The 16,148-nt window shown below is 38.4% G+C and overlaps 1 protein-coding gene across 4 annotated transcripts in view; it reads right to left on the reverse strand.

The window, feature by feature from the left end:
* KIAA0586 (KIAA0586 ortholog) overlaps positions 1-15,618 on the reverse strand; it is a 184,969-nt gene extending 169,351 nt beyond the window's left edge. For 2 of the 4 annotated variants that reach the window (XM_060174909.1, XM_060174906.1), the window contains exons 1-5: positions 14,877-15,615; positions 13,632-13,702; positions 11,059-11,128; positions 5,013-5,082; positions 494-668 (exon numbers count right to left, since the gene is read on the reverse strand). In XM_060174909.1, coding sequence (XP_060030892.1) covers positions 494-668; positions 5,013-5,082; positions 11,059-11,128; positions 13,632-13,702; positions 14,877-15,075 — 585 coding nt within the window. In that variant the 5' untranslated portion in view covers positions 15,076-15,615. Of the gene's footprint in view, positions 1-493; positions 669-5,012; positions 5,083-11,058; positions 11,129-13,631; positions 13,703-14,876 lie in introns of all 4 variants that reach the window. The other 2 variants (XM_060174907.1, XM_060174908.1) reach the window with 2 other exon arrangements.
* Positions 15,619-16,148: the final 530 nt, after the last annotated feature.

Raw genomic sequence — 16,148 nt, forward strand, 5'->3', positions numbered from 1 at the left:
AGAACAGAACTGGAAGCATCACACTCCCTGATCTCCAATTGTATTATAGGGCCATTGTCATCAAAACTGCTTGGTACTGGAACATGAATAGACACACTAACCAGTGGAATAGAATTGAGAGCCCAGAAATGAGGCCCCACACCTATGGACATCTAATCTTTGACAAAGGGGCCCAGACTATTAAATGGGGAAAGCAGAGTCTCTTCAACAAATGGTGTTGGAAACAATGGGTTGAAACATGCAGAAGAATGAAACTGAACCACTATATTTCACCAAATACAAAAGTAAATTCCAAGTGGATCAAGGACTTCGATGTTAGACCAGAAACTATCAGATACTTAGAGGAAAACATTGGTAGAACTCTTTCCCGCATAAATTTTAAACACATCTTCAATGAAACAAATCCAATTACAAAGAAGACTAAGGAAAGCATAAACCTATGTGACTATATCAAATTAAAAAGCTTCTGCACAGCTAAAGAAGAGTCACACACTTTTATCAGCGGAGCGGCTGCTGCAATGGCAGCTGCAGTTGCTGCAGCTACAGTTGTAGCTGAATCAATTCCACTGGGAGAAGTTCTAATCTCCTGAGCAACAGTGTCCTTTTCTGTGCCTGCATCTTCCAAAAGCTGTACTTTTACCTCCTTAAACACAGGTATAGTTTGCGTTCTGTAAAGAAATAAATGTGGGGGAGACAAAAGAAACAGAAATATATTTAGTAAACTAAACCATTTCAGGAAATATCTAACAATATGTTATTTGTAATAGATTAATAAAATCTATTAAAGTGTAGGGCACTAAGCACTAAAGAAATAATTCCCTTTTTAAGATTTTATTTGTTCATGAGAAATAATATAAGAGAGAGTATGAACCAGACGTCACTCTGGTACATGTGCTGCCAGGGATTGAACTCGGATCCTCATATTTGAGAGTCCAATGCCTTATCCACTGTGCCACCTCCCGAACCACAAGAAATAATTCTACAGGGAGTTGGGTGGTTGTGCAATGGGTTAAGCGTACTCGGCCCAAAGCGCAAAAGCCCAAAGCATAAGGATCCCAGTTGGAGCCCCTGGCTCCCCACCTGCAGGGGAGTCACTTCACAAGTGGTGAAGCAGGTCTGCAGGTGTCTTTCTCTCCCCCTCTCTGTCTTCCCCTCCTCTCTCCATTTCTCTCTGTCCTAGCCAACGACAACAACAATAATAACTACAACAATAAAACAAGGGCAATAAAAGGAAATAAATAAATAAATGTTAAAAAAAGAAATAATTCTGGGAGTCGGGCTGTAGCGCAGCGGGTTAAGCGCAGGTGGCGCAAAGCACAAGGACCGGCATAAGGATCCTGGTTCGAACCCCGGCTCCCCACCTGCAGGAGAGTCGCTTCACAGGCGGTGAAGCAGGTCTGCAGGTGTCTATCTTTCTCTCCTCCTCTGTCTTCCCCTCCTCTCTCCATTTCTCTCTGTCCTATCCAACAACAACAATAATAACTACAACAATAAAAAAAAAAAGTATGCACGTGTGGCACCATGTCTGCATGCTTTAAAAAAAAAAAAAGAATTCTACAAAGGCATTAATAGTTCTGAAAATAATAACTATAAAGGTGTAGATATAGTTGTAATATTATATAACTAAAAAGTACAAATTTTTATTTTTTAAATCCTTTTATTTATTTATTATTGGATAGAGAGCGAAACTGAGAGGAGAAGAAGAGGTAGAAAGAAAAAGAGACAGAGACACCTGCAGCCCTACTTCACCACTTGTGAAGCTTTCCCCCTGCAGGTGGGGACTAGGAGCTTGAACTTGGGTCCTTGCACTCTGTAATGTGTATGCTTAACCAGGTGCACCACCCACCACTTAGACCCAAAGAATTACATATTTAAAGCATTTATAGAACCAGCAAAATAGTTCATTGGATAGTGCACTATTTTGCCATGTATGTGACCCAGGTTTAAGCTCAGGCCCCACTACATTAAAGGAAGCTTCAGAGCTATAGTTCCTCTCATCCTGTCCCCACATCTGTCTCCATCTTACACACACACACACACACACACACACACACAAAATTAAAGACTAAGAATTCAAGCACCAAGTTTTTTTTAATATTTATTTATTTATTCTCTTTTGTTGCTCTTGTTTTATTGTTGTAGTTATTATTGTTGCTGTTATTGATGTCGTCATTGTTGGATAGGACAAAGAGAAATGGAGAGAGATGGGGAAGACAGAGAGGGGGAGAGAAAGACACCTGCAGATGCTTCAGTGCTTGTGAAGCAACTCCCCCGCAGGTGGGGAGCCAGGGGCTCGAACCAGGATCCTTGAGCCGGTCCTTGCGCTTTGCGCCACCTGTGCTTAACCCGCTGCACTACCACCTGACTCCTACCAAATTTATTACCAGAGGTCCTCCTCAGATTGTTAAAACGCAGAAAAGAATTTTTAAATTTGAACTTGCTTAGACTTAATTAACAATTGCCACCCAGGGTGGACACAAAACACAATTAGAAGCCTGGATTTAAAATGAATCCAGAAAACTGGCAAATATTGACAATAAGCAATTTAACTGTAATCAACAATAAGCAGTTTTGCTCTGTATTTAACTTAAAACAGTGAGAGCGGGGAAGATGGTATAGTAGTTCTATAAAAAATGTTGATGCCTCCAGAGCCCCAGGCTCAAGCCCCCATACCACCATAAATCCAAGATAAGTAGAACTCGTGTTAAAAAAGAAGAGGAGGAGGAGGAGGAGAATGGAGGAAGGACGGAAGGAAGGAAGGAAAGAAGGAAGGAAGGGAGGGAGGGAGGAAGGGTAAAAAGTAATAGTTAGGAGCCAGGTAGTAGTGCTCATGGTTGAGCACACACAATACAGTGTGAAATGATATAGGTTCAAGCCTCTGCTCCCCACCAGGAGAAAGGTTTATAAGTGGTGAAGCACCGTTGCAGGTCTTGGTGTCTCTCTCCTCCCTCTCCCCCTCTCTCTCTCTCTCTTTCCCCACTCCTCACTAATCTTCCCCTCCCCTCTCAATTTCTGTCTCTATCCAAAATAAATATTTTAAAAAACAATGAAAGGGACCATTAATAAAATTGAAGAGTCCTAGAGAAGTTTAAGTAAAAGTGGCAGGAATGTGATTTATCTTCAGCTGCTGGGCTCCCCTATTTGGTTTTTTAAAATTATTTTTAAGGTTTCTTTTTTTAATTTTTATTTATTTGATAGAGGCAGCCAGAAAGGGAAGGGGGGTAGAGAGAGAGACAGAGAAACACCTGCAGCACTGTTTCACCAGCAAAGCTTTCCTCCTGCAGGTGGGGACCAGGGGCTCGAACCCAGGTCCTTGCACATTGTAACATGTTCACTCAACTAGGTGCACTACTACTTCTCCCCATCCACTTGTTTTTTTTTTTTAATTTTTATTTATTCCCTTTTGTTGCCCTTGTTTTAGTGTTGTAGTTATTATTGATGTCTTTGTTGTTGAATAGGACAGAGAGAAATGGAGGGTGGAGGGGAAGACAGAGAGGGGGAGAGAAAGACAGACACCTGCAGACCTGCTTCACCACCTGTGAAGCAACTCCCCTGCAGGTGGGGAGCTGGGGGCTGGAACCAGGATCCTTGTGCTGTTCCTTGCGCTTTGGGCCACGTGCGCTTAACCCACTGAGCTAGCGCCCAACTCCCTCCACTTGGTTTTTAAGTAAGACAGAGTTAATTTCTTTTTTAATTCTATAGGATAGATTAAGTTCTAAAGAATGTGATCGAATAAAACAGAGTTCTTAGAAACTTACTCTTCTTTGATATTTCTTCATTGCTACTAAAAGTATCATTTTTCTCAGTCCCAAATTTTTGAAGTTAACTTTATACTCTGCATACCTCTCATATCCAAATGAGTCATCAAGTTTGTTAATTATTTCATCACAATTGTAGTCAGAGTGTCATAGAATTATAAAGGCAGAGGAAACCTAACAGGCCATCTATCATTGATCAAAAGTATCAACAGCTAGTAAGAGCTGGTCCTATTTCCCAGAAATATTCCTACATCTTAACTTTCTCTGTTGATAGTAATTCTCCCTGTACATCCTTGCTAGCACAAAACTTTATCCCTTGCTAACTATTTAATTCTTCCAGTTTTTACGTAAAAACTTCTGACACAATTTGAATGTCTAAAAGTGTTCCTTATGGAAGCCTAAGAGATTAATTTTTTTCTTTTTTTATATGTTTTAAATATTTATTTAGTACCTTTTGCTGCCCTTGTTGCTGACAGATTAATTTCTTCTGCCTGAATTTATATGTATTTACTTAAGTTTCTATATAATCTAATCTCCTGCCCTGCTCCACATTTCTACATATACCTGTTATATATCACAAAACAACCACTTTCAGAAATCAGGCTGCTTCTCACAGACAACATAAATAATAAGTATTAAGTATTGGGCTGGGGAGACAGCATAATGGTTATGCAAAACGATTTTCAGATCTCACGCACCAAAGGTTCCAGGTTCAATCCCCAGAAGCACCATAAGCCAGAGCTGAGTAGTACTCTGGTAAATAAATAAATAATAAATATTAGTTATCTGGAGCTACCTGACCATAACTGCTACTATTGTAGTAATAACTATGTATAAAATTCATTGCTATATTAAGATGATTAAGATAGAGTGGGCTCTAACGGTCCAGTGACTGGGTTTGAACTCCAGCCCAATGAATACATATTAAAAGAATTTGGAAAAGTCAGTTGATTAATATCTCTGTATCCTCATTTATAAAATGGGTCTATAAAATAAAGATGTTAATGGAATTTACTTCAATGAATTTTGTGAGTATTAATAAGCTAATACATAGCTACTTTGAATATCTCTTCTAAAGTTACTGAGTATTTCACGTGTTCAGCACCATGAAAAATTATATATAGTCAAACTATGTATTTAAAAAAATTAAAAAGAAAATTTTTCCTAAGTTTAAAACTTAAGGGAAGCTGATTTTTAGAGAACCATATAGAATTACAAGAAACAACATACTTATTTTCTATAAATAAAACTTACTTTTGCTTTAAAATTGCTCTTACAGCATCTTTCTGTCCCATGGCATACTGGGAAATTAAGATATCATTTTCTGCAAAATCAAGATAAAAAGATGTACTTCAGATCCCTGAAAATGTATGAAATCTTAATAAGCACCTAAAAAAAATGAACTAAAAGAATATTCAAGAATTCAATTATAGAAACCCCCCCCCCCAAAAAAAAAAGGCATGGAACAAATAATTAAGAATGATAACCTTAAACTCTAGGGGGATAAAAGTATATCAAAGATTAAGGAAATTTGCCCAAACTCTAAAGAAAAAAATTACTTAGCTTAAAATAATATCAATTATTTTTTAAAACATCATTTAATATTTTTTCAAAGTTTCTACTGTCTCAAAAATTATTCAAAACTAGTACAAGACCTTTGAAAGAGACTGATAATAATAAAATTACCTTTACCATTTAAATCTTGCTCTTTCATTCTAAAATTTCCATTAATAATTACTTTCCATTAATTTGGAAGAAAAATAAATAAAAAATAATGGGGGGGGCAGTGGTGTAGCTGGTTAAGTGCACATAGTACTAAACAAGGACCTGAGCAAGGACCCCATTCCCACCTGGGGGGACGCTTCCCATGCGGTGAAGCAGGTGTGCAAGTGTCTTTCTTTCTCCCTATCTCCCTCTCAATTTCTCTCTGTTCTATCCAATAATAAGATTTAAAAAAATGGTCGACAGGAGCAATAAATCTGTAGTGGCAGCACTAAGCCCCAGAGATAACCTGGAAGCAAAAAACAAAATAAAACAATTTTTAAGTTAAAAAAATAAAATAACAAGAAGTCCTTGCTACCAGTTTTAGCCCTTGCTACCCACCTGCAGGGGTTGGGGAGAAGAAGCTTCACAAGTGATTAAGCAGATCTGCAGGTGTCATTTTGTCTCCCCTGCCCTCTCAATTTCCTCTATCCTATCTAATACATATATATTTATATATATTAAAATAATAATAGCAATAACAAGGAGTGGTCCAGGCAAATGAGGAGAAGCAGTGGCACACATTATGTTAAGCACACAGTACAATGCACAAGGACAGGGGTTCAAGTCCCCAGTTCCCACCTGCAAGGGGAAAGTTTCAGGAGCGGTGAAACATTGCTACAGGTGTCTCTTTTTTTCTATCTTCCACTTCCCACTTGATATCTCTCTGTCTCTATCCAATAAATTAATAAAATAAAATATTTTAAGACTCAAAAAATAAGAAAGAAAACTTTAAGATCATTTGATGAATATTTAAAAATCAACAGATATCTAAAAATTAAAAAATGTTATCCTTACAAAGGAAATTGAATCATGGATGGAAATATGCTAAGTAGAAAAGGGTACAGTAAAAATTAGTTAATACAGAAATAATGGTAATTGTGCAGAGTTAGAGGGGAGAATAGGGAAGTTAGTTTAATAAGGTAATGACCTATTATCTATTCTTCTCAAGCTCATCCAAAAATTTAAGAGAAAATTTTCCCAAACACTTCTTAATGAGGTTAATACAATCCTAACACCAAAAGAAGACAGGGACATCACAAAAACAGAAAACCCAACAAGGGCAAAACAGGGAAAATAAATAAATATTAAAAAAAAACTAAAAAAAAAAAAAACAGAAAACTACAAACCAATATTTCTAATGAAGACAGATGCAAACATAAAAGGCAAAGTCTAGCAAACTGAAATTCAACAATACATTAAAAGGATAAATCAAGATGAAATGGATTTAATCCACTAATATAGTATGGCATAACATTACACAAATCTACTCATGTAATTCCCCACATCAACAAAATAAATATGATCGCAAAAAGAGTTTATAGGACGTATATTCAATGAACTACTACTATGCAATCAAAAAAGATAAAAAGTGTCATTCAGGACAAAATATATAGATAGAAATTGAAGTGACTATGCTTAGTAAAAACAGTAAGAGATAAAAGACAAATGACTAGAGGGTTTCACTCATATGTGGAATGTAGAGAATTAAAACACATGAACTTGCAAAGGAAAAAGAAAAGATGTAGACAATATATCTCTGGGACTTTGTGAGAACTATGGTGATTATGGTTGCAGGAGGGGCAGAAAATTATGTTGGTGGGTACAGTGTGGGACTATACTCACTGTAGTCTCATAATCTTGTAAACCTTTAGTAAGTCACTAATAAAATTTATTTTTAAATAATAAAATTAGATGATCACATTAATAGACATAGAAAAGGTTTGATAAAATCTAGCATCCATTTATGAAAAAAAAATCTTGGGGTGGGGAGACATAATGGTTCTGCAAAAGACTTTCATGCCTGAAGCTCTGAGGTTCCAGGTTCAATCCCCATCACATAAGCCAAAGCTAAGCAGGGTTCTGGCCTCTCTCTCTCTCTCTCTCTCTCTCTCTCTCGCTTTCTCTCTCTCTCCTTCCCTCCCTCCCTATCTTTCTCTATGTATCTCTTTCATTAATAAATAAAATACTAAAAATGGGGAAATAAATATCTATAAACTCAATAGTACAGGAGAAGGAACATTGTGAAGGCATATACAAAAAAATCAGAAGCTGACATACTCAATTGTGAAAAACTGAAAACTTTTCCTCTAAAATCAGGCACAAGATAGGGAGTACTTACTATCACCACAATTATTCAGTATGATTTCAGAAGTTTGGGGCAGAATTATATAAGGAAAAAAAAAGTGACTCAAATTGGAAAAAGAAAGCTATATCTATTTGCAAATGACATAATATAAATTGAAAACCCTAAAGAATCCACACAAAAATTTACTAGAAACAACAAGCCAACACAGCAGATTATAAAATTAAACTACAAATGTCTATATACATGTTTTGGGAGGTGGCACTGTGGATAAGATGCTCAATTCTCTAGAATGAGGGTCTGAGTTTAAGTACCAGCAATGCAAGTGCCAGAGTGATGTTCTGGTTCATCCTCTCTATCTCTGTAACTAACTCTATCTTTTTCCCTCTTTCTCTCTAATTAATTAACCTTGGGGGCCAGGTGGTGGTGCATCTGGTTGAGCCCACAAGTTACAATGCACAAGGACCCAGGTTCCTGCCCCTGGTCCCCACCTGCAGGGAGAAAGCTTTGAGAGTGATGAAACACTGCTGCAGGTGTCTCTCTGTCTCTCTTTCTATCACCCTCATCCCTCTTGATTTCTGACTGTCTCTATCGAACAGGTAAATAAAGATAAAAAGTTTAAATAAATAATTTTTTAATCTATATACAGCAGCCCAGAAGGTGGCACAGTGTATCATTTGGAGTTCCAAACACAAAGTCCCAAATTCAATCCCTTGCTCTCCTTTCTCTCTAGATGACAGAAGTGAAAAACTGGGTCTGGAGACCATCTGGCTGTGTTGCATGTATGAGGCCCTAAGTTTGTTCCTAAGTTATTAAGACTTAAAGGTCACTCATATGTGGAATCAAGAGAACTGAAGCACATGAATTTGATAGAAAAAAATGAAATAAACAAGCTGTCTCTATGATTTTGCAAGAACTGCAGTGGTTATGTTGGGAGGGGGAGACAGAACTTTGGTGGTGTGTACAGTGTAGAACTAAATACACTGTAATCTTGTAAATTACTATTAATCACAAGTAAAAAAAAATGGCTTAAAGTTAATTAGTTAAAAATAAATAAAATCTGAAACAATGAAAAATAAAGTCCAGGAAGAAGGGAGTGCTGACAAGAATATACAGGGAAAAAATTAAGGGTAGTGGGGAGTCGGGCTGTAGCACAGCGGGTTAAGCGCAGGTGGCGCAAAGCACAAGGACCGGCATAAGGATCCCGGTTCGAACCCCACCTGCAGGGGAGTCACTTCACAGGCGGTGAAGCAGGTCTGCTGGTGTCTATCTTTCTCTCCTCCTCTCTGTCTTCCCCTCCTCTCTCCATTTCTCTGTCCTATCCAACAACAACAACAACAACAATAATAATAATAACTACGACAATAAAACAAGGGCAACAAAAGGGAATAAATAAATAAAATAAATATTTAAAAAAAAAAATTAAGGGTAGAGATACAGCATAATAGTTATGCAAAAGACTTTTGTGCCTGAGGCTTCAAAGTCCCAAATTCAATCCTTTGCATCACCATAAACCAAACTAAAGCAGTGTTCTCATTTAAATAAATAAATAAAAGCAGAATCATAGATAAAATGGGGGAATATATATATATGTATATATATATATATATATATATATATATAGAGAGAGAGAGAGAGAGAGAGAGAGGGAGACAGATAGTTACAGAAGTAATAGTCAACTCATATCTGTTATCTTGAGAGAACTACTGCAGTTTCCAATGGAAGGAATGAGGACACAGAACTCTGGTGGTGGGAAAGGTAGGGAATTATACCCCTGTATGTCATAATTTTGTAAATCAATATTAAATCACTAATAAAAAAAAAGAACAAAAAAGGGTTCTTGAAAGGGGGATATGCAAACATATTTTTGTGCCTAAGGCTCCTAAATAATCCTCCTAGAGTCAATCCCCTGTACTTCTAAAAAAAAAAAAAAGGCTTTCAAAAAAATATTAAAATATGATCCAGCAATTTCACTCATAGTATCTATCCAAAGAACACAAAACCCCTTATCTAAAAAATATATGTGCATTGCCATGTTCACTGAAGAGCTATTTATAACAGCCAAGGTATGAAATCAACCCAAGGGTGGGGGAGTTATCATAATGTTTATGGAGAGTCTTCCCCTCCCTCCCTCTTTCCCTCCCATTCCCTCACCAGAATACTGTTCAGTTCTGGTTTATGGTGGTGCAGGGGATTGAACCTGGGACTTTGGAGCCTCAGGCATTAGAGTGTGTTTGCATGACTATGACTATTAGACTATCTACCCTCTGCCCACAAAGAAGACTCTTATCTGAGGCACCCAAGTCCCAGTTTTATCCTCCAAACTACCATAAATCAGAGTTGAGCAGTATTCTGGTTAAAAATAAGTAAATAAGGGGGTGGTGTGCAGAGAGTTAAGTGCAAATGGCGCCAAGCGCAAGGACCCACCTAAGGATTCTGTTTCGAATCCCTGGCTCCCCACATTCAGGGAGGTCGCTATACAAGCGTTGAAGCAGGTCTGCAGGTGTCTATCTTTCTCTCCCGCTCTCTTGTCTTCCCCTCCTCTCTCCATTTCTCTCTGTCCTATCCAACAACAACAGCAATAACAACAAGGACAGCAAAAACGGGGGGGGGGGGGGGGGGATGGCCTCCAGGAGCAGTGAATTTGTAGTGCAGGCACCTAGCCCCAGCAATAACCCTGGAGGCAAAAATTAATTAATTAATTAAATCAGCTCAAGTTTCAAAAAAAAAAAAGGGTGGGAGTAGATAGCATAATGGTTATGCAAAGAGATTTTCATGCCTGAGGCTCCAAAGTCCTAGGTTCAATCCCCTGCACCACCATAAGCCATTGCTGAGCAGTGCTCTGGTGTTTCTCTCTATGTCTTTCTGCATCTCTCTCAAAAATAAAAATAAATAAATAAATAAATAAATAAATATAAATACAATTTTTTAAAAAGACAGATGGGTTAAGAAATTGATACATACACACACACACCAGAATACTAATCAACTATGAGAAAAGATGATATTTTGGATAGAACTGGAAGAAATCATGCAAAGCAAAATAACTCAGAAGAAGAAGGGAAAATACCAAGTGATTTCAGTTATATGTGTGGAATATAGAGAAACAAAAGAGCAAACAAAATCAAATGTAAGCAACTGATTGCAGAACTGAGGTCACCAAAGGGCAAAGGAAAAAAGAGTTTTCTTAAGGGCAGAGTGTATTAGATACAGACTATTAGATAGAGTTATGATACTTATGATACACAATGATAGCTGTGGATGTAGTATGGTAACACACACCAGGAAAAGATGTGAAACTGTATCCCTAAATTATACTCACTTATAAACCAGTATTACCTTAATAAAAATATTTAAAGAAAAAGTATTTAAGATAAATGAAATGGTAAAAATCATACATTTGTCTTATACATATAACTTACTAGAATAAAAATAGCAAATCCATGCTTTTACCTTTTTGTCTGTTGCTCTCTTCCATTTTATCCAAGGGCAACTTTTGCACAGAGACATCTTTGGAAAAGTCCTTTGAGATATGAAAGGGGGGGGAAGGCTAAATAAATGTTATGATTTATGATTTATTTCTTAGCAAGTACCACTTATGAGGTTTGTGCTTCCTGTATTCCAGGTGGGCAAAACTATAGATACTTTATTCCTAGAACCACCATAACACTCAAATGCCTTGAAGCTACTCAAAAATTTGTTGAATGAGCAATCAACTGTCATACAGGTGAATGGATGAGTATATAAATCAGCAAACAACTATGCGTTGAAAATTGGAAAAGGTAGAAAAAAAATTACTGGGGCCAAGTGGTGGTACACCAAGTAGAGCTAGAATGTTAGTGTATAAGAGAACTACATGGGGACTGGGTGCTAGCACTGCGGGTTAAGCGCACATGGCACAAAGAGCAAGGACCTGGCGTAAGGATCCTGGTTCGAGCTGCCTATTCCCCACCTGCAAGGGGGTCACTTCACAGGCAGTGAAGTAGGTCTGCAAGTGTCTATCTTTCTCTCCTCCTCTCTGTCTTCCCCTCCTCTCTCCATTTCTCTCTGTCCTATCTAACAACAACAACAGCAACAACAACAATGATAAACAAGAGCAACAAAAGAGAAAAAAAATGGCCCTCAGGAGCAATGGATTTGTAGTGCAGGCATGGAGCCCCAGCGATAACCCTGGAGGCAAAAAAATAAATAAATAAAAGAGAACTACATATTTTTGTTTGTTGTTGTCAGTGTTGTTGTTGTTTCCCATTTCAGATCCTGGATCTTGTATGTGCATGATTTCACCAACAGATAGAGAGAGAGAGAGAGAGACAAAAAAAGTGCAAGAGATACCATAGCACCAGAGTTTCCCTTGCTCCTGTGACACTCCCATGTCGTGTCAGGGCTTGAACCTGGGTTACCCAAGTGGCAAGGCACACCGTCCTACTCTGTAAACTATCTCTCCAGTGTGCTATCTTAAAGGTTCCTCAAAAGATACATAGGTTGGGAAGCTAGCTCAGACAGTGTGCTTGCTTTGTGATGAGCATGACCCAGGTTTGAGTCTACCTACAGAAGGAAATTTTAGTGGTGTAATATTTTTCCCTCTCTCCCTCTCTCTTTCTATCTAAAAAACTTTGGAGTAGTGAAGTCCCAATAAATCATGTATGTCAGAGTAGTTAGAGTGATATATACTCACAATTCACTTTAAAAAATTATATCATGGGGCCAAGTAGTAGCAAACCTGATTGAGTGCACATGTTATAATGTGCAAGGATCTGGGTTTGAGCCCCCACTTCCCACCTGCAGGGGGAAAACTTTGCAAATGGTGAAACAGTGCTGCAGGTGTCTAATCTCTGTCTCCCTCCCTATAACCTTCCCTCTAGATTTCTGGCTGTCTCTATCCAATAAATAAATAAAGATAATAAATATTTTTTTTGTTATGTCATTATAATTCCTTTTATCTTTACTGCATTTTTAAGTCTCTTGTCTAGGACAGTTTTTCACTAGATAGTGTGTCTCATTTATTTATTAAGAATTTATTTTCTTGTTTATTTTAATCCTATTTTATTTATTATTAGATAGAGAAATTAATAGAGGAGAGGGAGATAGAGAAGGAAAGAGACAACAGAGACACCTGCAGTCCTGCTTCACTACTTGTGAAGCTTTCCCCCTGCAGGTGGGGAGCAGGGGCTTGAACCCAGGTCCTCATGTACTGTAATGTGTTTGCTTAATCAGGTGTACCACCACCTGGCCCCTTTATGTCCTTTCAGTTGGCATCACGGATTAAGTTTTTTTTTCAATACCAATTTTGTGATTAATAGTGGTTTACAAGATTGTAAAATTACAGAGTATATAGATCCCTAGTGCAACCACCACCACCACTCTGTGTCTCTACCCTGTCATAACTACCATAGTTCTCACAAAGCCTTAGACACTGATTACAGTTTTTTTGTTTGTTTTGTTTTTTACAACTTCATGTGTATCAGCTCTCTAGATTTCACAAATGAGTGAAACCATCCAGAGTTGTCTTATCTGTTTACTTATTTCACTAAGTATAATTATATCCAGAAATAGAAATAAGTTTATTTATTTTCCCTTTTGTTGCCCTTGTTATTTTTTATTGTTGTTATAATTATTATTGTTGTTGTTATTGATGTCTTCATTGTTGGATAGGACAGAGAGAAATGGAGAGAGGAGGGGAAGACAGAGGCGGGGAGAGAAAGACACCTGCAGACCACTTGTGAAGTGACTCTCCTGCAGGTGGGGAACTAGGGGCTCGAACCTGGATCCTTAAGTCAGTTGCGCTTTGTGCCACCTGCATTTAACCCACTGCGCTACTGCCTGACTCCCGAAATAAGTTCATTTTTATTCTATGTAAGAGTTTTCATTAATGTCTCAAAACTATTCAAGTCACAACTTTAAGACATTTCTCCTGGTGAACAAAATTTAAATAAGAAAGCCTACTACCATGCAAACAATTTAAGAACATGTCATCTGACAATATTGAAAATTTTAGTATTGGCATAGTAAATATCCCTTTTTCTTACACTTTCTGGCACAGCTGGATTTTCTAATGGAGACTGGTGATAGTTTCTAGCAGAAGTTAAGTCTAGTGAACCTAAAAAAATAAAACAAAGAAATTAATTTTAAAATCAATCTTACCTTTAGAAATTGGACAGGCATCATGTATGACTCGAAAATTGGAAGCTCAAAAAAAGAACTATAACTCTATATTAATGCAAGACCTAAACTTGAAAGCTTTTTTCATATCGATTTTTAAGAAAATGTAATTAAATATTTCCTAGTGAAGATTTTTAAAGTGCATTTTGGAAAATAAATGTCAGTTCTAATAATCAAGTGAAGCAGACACAAGTGTTTTAAAATATATCACTGCGTTGTTGGGTTTGTACAAACTAGGTTGAATCATTTACTAAGAATAAAATATGCTGGTGACATAACAGCCCGACTACTGTGTTACACTCCCTCAAACAGCAGTATTTTAAAACACTGTGCTTACTTTTGCACAACTAGCCTTTAGTCTTGTCTTTAAAATTACCAGTGAAGTTATGTTCTTAACATAATAGTGAAGTTATAGGCAATAATTCATTTTCGTCTAGTTTCTCACAGGTTGGTTAATCGAGCATCAGAACAAGGAAGTCATCAAAAGACAAATGTTGTGCTTTTCTATCCAAACAGAATTAGAGCACTTGCTTCAAAGCCCGACTCAGGAAAAATAAACATATTCGGCTGGGCGGTGGCACACCCGGTTAAACACACATATTACTGAGCGCAAGGACCGGGGTTCGAGCCCGGGTCCACATCTGCAGGGGGTCTACTTCATGAGCGGTGAAGCAGGTCTGCAGGTGTCTATCTTTCCCTATCTCCCGTCTTCTGTTTCTCTGTCCTATCAAAAAATAAAATAAAAATAAACGTTTCAATCAAGTTTAGTGTGCCCATCACAGATGGGAACAAGAAAAGTGTGAAAATACACACACAGAGAGAGAGAGAGACAGAGAGAGAGAGGAGAAGAGAGGAGAGAGGAGAGAGTGAAAACTGGAAATATTTCATTTGTTTCATCTAGACAGTGTTATAGGATCTAAACTGCCTGGACATTGTCCCAAGAGAGAGCTTGGTTTTCGAAAACACCTGTGCCAGGTAGACATAATTTGGGCTTGGAGGCTTAAGCATTTAAAAAAAAAAAAAGGTGTATTTTGAAACACTTTGTTCAAAATGCAATCCTGATTTACAAAACTTTAATAAAAACAGTTGGAAAACTATTTGGAACCACATACCACGTAACGTTCCACTCAAACCCGTCCCGGTTCTAACAGGAAGACGCTGGTTTGCAGACAAGGCTGGAGGGACGCGGGACAACTCGTCTTTCTGCAAAGCCTCCTTATCTCCCTGGTTTGGAGAAACTATTTCACGAAGTCTCCTTGCAGGTATCTTAACCTTTTTGTTCTTTTCCGGGCTAAACTCAGACCCTTTCATTACTGGTAACAACACTAAGTCCACAGTTCTGGATAGAAGAACTCTCTTCTGGGTCGTAAAACTTCGGAACAAAATGTTCACCTCGGTGAGGACTTGGGGGGGGGGGGGGCTGAGCGAGGGGTGTGATAAAGAAAAAGTGAGTTTCAACTTGCAAGAGTTATCCGCTTTTAAGTAAAACAATGACTAGACAGACCTCAGTTTGGCGTCAAATGTAGGATGGATGAGAGCAGGACGACGGAAAGGCGACGGCGGAGACAAAAATCAAGCAAACACCCCGAACCGGTGCCCCGTCCCGCCGTAGAAATTCAGTCAGGTGAGGGGCGGAGCGAAGGGCTGTTAAAAAGAAGGGGTCTAGCTGATGAAAACCAAAGAGCTGTTTCTTAATTACCCACGTAAGAAGATGAGTAACTTTTTTTTTCTTTTTCCGGTCAAAGACTTTTAAACACCCTTCCAGATGCAACCAGTGACAAATAAATCCTCCCTGCAGCGTCTCCCGAAAGCTCCGCCACCGAATCGCCGCGGGTCTGATTTGACAGCAGTTGCAGTGGCCCAGGGGTCAATCCGCGCCCGCCTCCGATATAATACGCATGCGCCCCAAGAGAACGCCTCCAAAATACCCAACCACGAAGCTGAACGCTTTCCCGTGTTCCTTCATCTCTTTCCGGGTGGAAACACGCTTCCGACTTCTCAAAGCTTAAACCCGCGTGTGAGTTTTGTTTGAAAGCAGTAAATGGTCCCACTGAACGCAAACACTAATAAGACCTACGGCACTCAGGGAAGGTCTGCGGGGCTGCCGATCTGACTTGAATTTACACTTGTGTTTACTATAGAGTGTTTACTGGGGACCGTTTTCAGTACAGCCCCTGGAGACCGTTAGGGACCAGGGTTTAGGTAAATTCGTTTTGCAAACCGTGTTGGCAGACTCGAGCTGTCATTGAAGCGTAAGTTGGAAATAGCACTGTCTGAGGAGACAATAAAAGTAATAAATTCTCCGGGAGTTTTAGAATCTGTTGCTCACATCAGTCTTTCTTTTCCAGGATTGCCCCGCCGTGTGTCGAATCGGCCGCCGAGGA

Source organism: Erinaceus europaeus, chromosome 16 (genome assembly GCF_950295315.1).
Source record: "Erinaceus europaeus chromosome 16, mEriEur2.1, whole genome shotgun sequence".
In the NCBI taxonomy this organism is placed as follows: Eukaryota; Metazoa; Chordata; class Mammalia; order Eulipotyphla; family Erinaceidae; genus Erinaceus; species Erinaceus europaeus.